The sequence below is a fragment of the Mya arenaria genome, chromosome 10 (genome assembly GCF_026914265.1).
Source record: "Mya arenaria isolate MELC-2E11 chromosome 10, ASM2691426v1".
Taxonomy (NCBI): Eukaryota; Metazoa; Mollusca; class Bivalvia; order Myida; family Myidae; genus Mya; species Mya arenaria.
In genome coordinates, this window is record NC_069131.1 from 43,704,141 (window position 1) to 43,712,818 (window position 8,678).

Here is an 8,678-nt window from a genome sequence, read left to right on the forward strand (position 1 = left end):
AGCAATATTATACATAAATGTTCATTGTAGTATGCATTACTGACACAGTCTGATGATAACACAAGAAAGGTGATGCTCGTTTCTTGGCCAAACTTTATTTTTCTATTACTGTACATGTATTGTATATGAATTAAATAAACACTATACTCTGATATGTAGCAAAATACAAAAAAAAACATGCATAAATCATTAAATGTATAAATATTTTTAAAGGAAACAAATAATACAAAAATACATCATATTTGCTATATTAACAGCAAAACAACAAAGAAGTTAAAAAACACACCTGAAGTTTTTACCTGGACATGTGTAGTAGGTATAGATGAACGACTGGAAACTGTCTTTTCACTCTATCGGTCATCCGAATTCCCGTCAAGTCCGAACCAAATTTAAACTTTGGATAATCACTGTCATTCACGATAGAATTCAGCACATCTTGCCCAGTATATATACGTTTACTATTAGCGTGAGCCAAATTAAAACAAACACATTTGTCCAAATTTTAATCAAACTTTAAATGGTGTAGAATTGTCATTTATTGACGTAATTTTCAAGAATCGGGAAGAAAAATATTTTCATATTGCCAATTTAGTCTCGATCATCTAGACGCTTGTATCCGGGTCTATATTGTTCATTGACTTTAATTAGAGCGGCTGCATGATTGAGCCGGTGTTTTGATAATTGTTACGATCGAAAGGCTACATTCTGCTAAACAAATTAGCGCTCGTGAAAAAAATAACCCTTTTTTTAGTTTGTGTGGGCGCAAGTGATAAAAAAATGCTTTTCTGAAGAAATAGGTGCGGGAAATCCGATGAACAAGTTATTAATTTGGTGTGGCCTAAGATAGAAATTGGTTTACTTTGTTTCGTGGCGATGTTATGCCGGTATGATAATTAATTTATTTGTCTATTGTTGAAAAATATCTAGTTTGTGTAGCTTTTTTATAGTTATATTTATCGAATGTTCTAATTACGTTCACTGGAGGGTAGAGGCCATTTTAAGTTCATATTTAAATTTACTTTTTTGAATCTACTTTTGTCAAATACAGTTTATCATCTAATCGGATACAAATCTATCACTGTTGTTTCCATCCCATATATTTTCATTTATTTATTTAGTTTAGGCATTTTGACATTCAATCTTAACTGTTGGTGACATTTTTCTTCTGTGCTTTAACTGAATGCAATTAGTTATGCTTTTGTACATGTCGTTATGCGTTAAGGAAAGTATTTCATAGTGACACTTTATGCCGCATACACAGGAAATTATTTCGCACAAACATTGTTACACCAGTGATTATGAATAATACTTCCTTATTGTTAAAGTGTGCATGTTGAAGTAGAGAATACGTTCAGAAGTGTTATAAAATATTAAAAGCTAGTTGTTGTTATAATACAAAATATTTGTATTGTACTTTCGTGTTTGTCTACGTTGGAAACGTTTGTTTTATAAAAAATATTTAAAAAAACAAAACGAAACATTTAATAAATAAAACGAAAAGGAATTAAATTTACTAATTCAACAAACAGAATACAACGACATGTTACCTGTAATGTGATCTGTTTATTTCTAATGTTTTCATCGCATGAAAGCAATTATATATTTGTGATGAATATATGCAGCAATTTCCTTCAAAACATGCTAAACATTTGTAAATAAAGAAGGATTTTAGGACATATTCGATAATAACAAGTGTTTCTTGTATTCAGTTAAATATTCTGCTTTAGAATTCAATCAACGCCATGAACCGCCATGTGATGAAATCATCGTGGTAAGGAAACAAGACATGTATATATTTAATACCACGTTCACAGTACATAATCAAGTGAATCAAAACGAAAATAAATCAACAATCTAAAGAATATCTTAAATACTTTCACAGCACACAGTTTTAAATATTGAAATACTAAGGCGAACAATGTTGGATAGCTGTATTTGAATTATTGTATCGTAACTTTAAAACTTGTTCCTGTGTATCCGGCTGGATTTATTCGTTTGCAGGTGATGTCAGTGTATATCCGGCTAGATTTATTCGTTTTGCATGTAATGTCAGTATTTGGTCATGGAGTACTAAAATTTTGAATTACTTTCTATTCATCGTCTTCAAGTTGATGCTGGCTTCGATTAGGCTTATTGTTATAAGTTTTAATAATTGATAAATGTTCCGGGAAGACGGTTAGGTTGAAAACTTATAAATAACTTTAACCCCAACATGCCCTCACTAAGTAATGTATTTCCCCAATCGAATGAAATCTTGAATTCAACCGTCTGACTGCTGCTGTGCGTATTTGGCGTTGAGCATTTGACTATGGTTGTCTATCATAATTCATAGATTCATGTTTCTGTACGTATCTCGTTTAGTATTCATAAAGCTTTAACCATTGCCACTCAGGGTCATCGTTGGTGTATGGCAGATGAGCTTGTCTCTGTATTTCTCATTGTATTAAGACTAGTACACTAAGGGCGGAAAGTTTTTAACAAGGTTAATTATATAAGGTGAACTATTGCATGGTGAACTGAAAGATTTTAATTAAATGAATTTAGCTAAAACAGTTGCTTCAATATTTGTTACAAGTACTGCAGATCACCCGTGTCGTCGTAAAACTTTCGACGTCGTAAATATTTGAAAGTTAACAACGATGACATTAACAAAGTTATTCTGAACAATCGGCCCTAAAACTTCTACATGCTTCAAGTTTAGGCCAACTCGTTGATACTTTTCAGGCTCAAAAACTGCAAAGGCAGACACATCTTAATGGAAGCCATCTTTAATTGTTGAGGTTTAAGAAAAGGCGATGAGCAAATCTCGAAAACCTCAACAGATAATCTGAAGGCACATTGATCGCTTGAATGCAGCTGTGTTTTACCAACATGTGCAGCTGGCGACAATTGCTGGTGTGGATAGTTTGTGTGTGTTTCTGTATGGGAGAGACATCGAAGCTAGGCTACATGGAGTACAAATTCGCGAGACAGAGGGACCTTTTGGAGGAGAAAGAGAAGGAGCATGCAAACAACAACATTGTTCTAACAAACGTATGTGGGAACAACACAATTTTACGCACTATATATAATATTTTTATGTTTTATGAGAGTATAACATAATGGGATATTCACTACGTTCAATAATAAAAGATAAATTAGAAATGAGCATATATATGTATGCAATATTGTCAGTGCGTTAAAGTTGAAGTCAAATGGTAATGGTGGTGTCCGTTCAGTAGGGGCGTAGCTAGACCAGAATATATCTTGGGCTTATCCAGAAAATGGCCTGTTTGCATTGTTTTATTCTAGACTGCATGAGCGTTTTCCATATATCAGAGACTAAAACTAACGCATTTTAGAACATGATGTGCAGGCTCTATTTCCAGTGCAAGATAACCAATTCATGTTTAAAAAGTATTTAAACGTGTAATAAATAACTTCCAAATTACGTGTATGCAGAAAATTAATGTCAGTCTGAAAGCGTACATGATGAATAAATGAAACATATTGTATCTCGCATCTTTTTAATGGTTTAAAACAGCAAGGAATATCTAGGTTCGAATGAATTTATGTATCTGCCAGGTTCGATGTAATGTTTGTAAACTGAATATGCTCCATGCCCTCAGAAACGTAGGTCTGTACTGTATTTAATACATGCTACTAAGAAACATCTTTCTTTAAATACATGAATAACTTTGCATCTCTCAGTCATAATTTCGAATAGAACGATTGATTGATGAGTTCATAATAACATTAAAATAATGATACTCTAGGCATTCTGGTTTATGACAAAAACAACATAACCATGGTTATAAACATTTCTTCTCATTTCGTGACAAAATGATCTACTTTTTATTTTGAGACAAAATTATTTGCAGATTAAAAATTCTTATTTTAAAAACTTAAGATTTAGATAAGAGGAAATAAAACCGTGCGTGTTGCACTGATATAATTCATTAACTTCAATATCTTGATTTTAACGTTTTACAAGTCCGCTGTTTTCAAAAGCCTTTTTTAAGAATTTTACCAATCACTGAGCTAAAGAAAAATGTTAGCGTTGTTAGCGTATTGAAACTTTCAATGAAGGGTTATTTTAACATATATAACGACCAGGCATTGGCGCATTTACCAGATCTAGAGTAAGTAGCTGTTGACAAAAATATTGCGCATGGACTTAAATCTCTTAGGTGGATGATGAGCTTGTTTACCCTAACCTTAGGTCAGGGGCCGTTTCTAATAAGCATCTTAGTAACAATTTTCAACTAAGTGAAAAAAAATCCTTTTTCTAATTTGAATTTCTAGAAAACGACAATGTTTGTACTCCAAAAATATGAAAATAAGCAAGAAAATGGTCTAAACAATATATGCATATGAATGCATCTGATGAATGTAGCGGGTTTCTAAAATAATCAATGTCAAAAATTAGGAAATTTTCACTAAGTTGAAAATATTCACTAAGATGCTTATTGAACACGGCCCCTGAACATTCGACTTCCCAGTCGCCTAATCAAGCTACTTAAGTAAGAGACAATCTGTATATCTGTAAATGTGACACTGATATAATGAGTATTATCGAATTTAGACTATAATGCCGTTTATAGAAGGAATAAATTAGTACGATTTCTTTAACGGAGACGTAACTCGTATTGGCATTTTTAGTAATATCATTTTAGTTATGCCATGATGACGTTTGTTTTGTGATGTCATACGACATGTTACCAGCCTGGAACAAAATGGCTACACTACAGTAGTTCCGGGAGCATTGTTGGAGCGGAAACATGAGAAAAAATACTTGCCACATGTTCTTCAATCGCTTTTATTTGTTTGTCATAGACTCCAAAATTATAGCGCATGGAATTTTCTATTACAGTGAAAAACGAAATAGCAGGCAAGATATGTATTAGGACGCTGTAGCTTTGTTAACACACCGAAGTAGAAACAAGTTTTCAGACAACTACAAATTTAATGCATACCTTGTGTTAGGTCAATGGTGGTACTAATCATACTATGGCGCATGTACACAGTTTTAAGATTTACAATTAGCATTGGAACTTCTGTATCTGCGATACAATAAATACAAAAAGGAAAATACGAGTATGCAACGATGTTTACACCATAGAATATCTGTCAACGTCCTTGCCAATCGCTGTTGTTGTATTTTGTACCTTACTGTTTAGTGGATGTTGTTATAGGTTTATGTCAATGACACTGGATTCTTTTTACAATAAAACCCACCATAAATTATCATAACTGTCATTACCATTATTGCAGGACGAAATTATCGCTGACAATTATCTCGGCTTCCTCAAACGCCAAGAGCTCGAGCGAACCCGACACGATTTTCCACCGTCCCGTCCTATCGAACTGGTTCTCCCAACGATTCGGGCGTCGAAAGTATACACCGTGTTGAAGAAACTACCGAAAGGAGGAAATATGCACCTTCATCAAGGTATTTCAGCAGTCACCAATTGAGTTGACGGACATGGGATAGCATGTACGATAAAGTAAAGTGCAGATACTGTGGTTTCGTGTAGAGCATTTAAATAAAACCTTTCATAACTTAAAATGTCATGATAAAACTGAACAGTATGCAACTTATATAAAGCATTTTGTACTTCAAAAAAAAATTCAAGTTAAGTTAAAAAGGAAATGTTTACAAATAGGTTTCATTTTCAAAATAATGTTCGAAACCTTCACAAGTTTATATGCATGAATTTAAGTTCTCGAAATAAGTCAACATGAATTTGCTTCTTGTTTAATTAGCTTGACATTCATAAATGATTTCGTTTGTTTACATGTGAGATTGAAAAAAAAAAAATCAACATATACGCTGTACCACTTTCCAGGTCACATACTTGACAAGAAGGTTATGCTTGATATCATATTCGGAAGCTACCTAATAAACTATTTATGTGTTAATACCAAGAACGGATCTCACCAATGGGAGCTTAACTTTTATGACACTCCACCGAAAGGCTGGGTTCGAATTTTGTCAAACACAACTCGCTATAGTGAAGAAAACTTACTAAAACACGTCACCTTGCTTAATGTCATGGACCAGAGGGCAAAATCGCGTCCGACGGACTCAGAGACACGCTGGAAAGAGATGGGACCAATGTTTTCAATGGCGGGAAATAACCTCGTATATTTTCAAGGATATGTACGCCAACACTTGCAGGCAATGTTTAAAGCAGCTTTAGATGAAAATGTTCAGTATCTGGAGGCCAGATTAAGTGGCTACGGTCTGTATGCCCTTAACGATTCGTATCCAGGTGGCCACCAGTATTTGGACTTAGATGACGAAGGAGATACGTGGTTTACAACTGTTCGAGAGGAGCTTGCTAAATTTAAGGCTGTGTATCCAAAATTCATTGGCTACAGAGATATCGTCGTCGGAAAACGTTATAAGAGTAGAGAGCGTGTAATGCTTGACATTGACCGTGCAATAAAGTTAAGAAAGAAATATCCGGATATTGTGTCTGGATTTGATCTCATCTCTGAAGAAGATAAAGGATTTTCCCTTCTTCATTTCATAGATGATTTTGCAAAGGGCGAGAATCAGCATATACCTTTTTACTTTCACACCGCGGAAACAAGCTGGCCGGATGACCTGCTGACCTCGATCCATCCTGATGACGAGATGTCTACCCTTGAAAATGTATATGAGGCCATAATACTTAACTCAAAAAGAGTTGGACACGGGTTGGGATTCATAAAACACCCTTATCTCATGCAAGTATTAAAAGAAAAACGAATCGCCGTGGAAGCAAATCCAGTAAGTAACATGCTGCTAGGATATGTTCCAGATCAGCGTCACCACCCAGCGATAACCTTTATTCGGTCTGGAATACCAGTTGTTTTGGGAGCCGATGACCCAGGGACAATGGGCTACAATGAGTTTACAGTAGACTGGTATGAAGCATTCATGGCTTGGGGACTGAATTTGAAGGACCTAAAACAACTCGCTAACAACTCATTCACTTATAGTTCAATGGATGATGGCGAAAAAATAAATGCATTTCAGAAATGGCAAATTGCATGGGACTCTTTTATTGCGGACATTAAACATGAGGCATGTGACCTTAAAGTTAGTCAACCCACCCCGAAAGTCTTTAGGTTATTTCCAATTGAAGGCCCAATCAAAAATGTCACCAGCGTTCGGATCTTTGGTAGAAATTTCCAAAGAGCAATCTGCAAGGACATTGTCTGTCAGTTTGGGAAAACACACACAAAAGGTGAATTTGTGCATACAAGTATGGTTAAATGTCCGACCCCTGTTGTTCATGGACACAGTCACAGCGTGGATTTCAGGATTTCATTTGACTCGGGCAAAACATTCCAGAGTGGAAACAACACAGTTCTGAATTTTACATTTTCTGAAACAAGTTACCATGGGTTTGTAAATCAGTTACCTATGATGGTCGTTAGGTAGGTAGATATTCGAACATCTACATTGACTTATGTATCTTAAACGCAGCAGTAAATGAAGTTGTTCTATACAATTTGGTATCAGTCTTTCTTGTTGACGTCGCGTGGACGTTAGTTTTGAATAGCTTTCAATGTTTATCATGGAGGGTCAAGTGATCAAAATGGACCAGCCAACATTATTATTGTAAAATAAACTATAAAATATGTCTGATAAAAAAAACTGTATGAACCATCAATTGTATAATCTGATTAAAGAAAAGAAGAAACATTAAGATGCAAAAAAACGTACCGGGTGTGTCTTAATTTATACCGTTATTAAAAACATATGGGCACATTTATGGGTGTTTAATAATTTGTCCCCAAACTCGTAGGCTTCGAGTTTTATTATAGCTTGAGCTACCAGCCTTAGGACCCGATTCATCAAAGCTTAGATAAAAAGTTTCTGAGGATGTTTTGCTTATTTAAAATAATCTGATTCCTAATAAATAGGGAAACTTGAAAAATCATAAAATATAATAAAATAAATGATTAAAAGTGGTAACTGTACGGAGCCCAGCTTTGCAATAAGCATGGCCGTATCGTTGTCTAATTACCCTCTTTTTTCAAATTAATGTCGGCCTTCAATTGAATATTTTATAAAATTTACTGTCTGATTATTTTGTTTAAAACATATCTAAACAAATTACTTCTTAATTAAATTATATTTTTTTTGCATTGAGAAAGACGCGTGATATGCAAATTTCGTATTGACGTTGACTAAATTAGACTATACTTTCGGTTTGTTTTTGCGATAAATGCACTTTTTTTGTTACACGTGGGGTTTAAAAACGTCAAAAAGGTTAGGGAAGTCATTTTGATATACATACATGTCGATGAGTTTTCATTACTAAAATATACTGGGATTGGACTTAAAACATATAGAATAGTTGTGGTTAAATGTAGATAAAAAAAATAATATCACATCTACTTTTATTTCTATGCTGAAGCAGTGAAAACATTTTGAAGTTCGTATATGATTTCGGAAAGATATCATTTTTTTCTTTATAACTAATTGAAAATATCTAAAATTTACTTAGGATGCTGCTGTAATAAGTACTTCTTGCATTTCTCTCAATACAGAACAATTTGTTTATTAAGACCATTGTATTCTTGCTAATTGTTGAGTATACAATCATATAAGATTCATTTTAAATATCAGAAATGCTTATTTTGAAAATAAATAAAATTTAACTCGTTAAAATGACTTTGAATAAATGTCTCATATATGC

The 8,678-nt window shown here is 34.0% G+C and overlaps 1 protein-coding gene across 4 annotated transcripts; it reads left to right on the forward strand.

Annotated features, from left to right (window-relative positions):
* Positions 1 to 677: 677 nt before the first annotated feature.
* On the forward strand, positions 678 to 8,678 carry LOC128206967 (adenosine deaminase AGSA-like). Of its 4 annotated transcripts, none has more exons than XM_052909722.1 (4): positions 678 to 884; positions 2,725 to 3,033; positions 5,254 to 5,431; positions 5,829 to 8,678. In XM_052909722.1, the coding sequence occupies exons 2-4, from the start codon at positions 2,851 to 2,853 to the stop codon at positions 7,412 to 7,414; spliced, it is 1,947 nt and encodes a 648-aa protein (XP_052765682.1). In that variant the 5' UTR covers positions 678 to 884; positions 2,725 to 2,850; the 3' UTR covers positions 7,415 to 8,678. The 4 variants fall into 4 exon arrangements, with proteins under 4 accessions (XP_052765682.1, XP_052765684.1, XP_052765683.1 ...); XM_052909723.1 differs by lacking the exon at positions 678 to 884 and adding an exon at positions 1,136 to 2,001; XM_052909721.1 differs by lacking the exon at positions 678 to 884 and adding an exon at positions 1,136 to 1,771.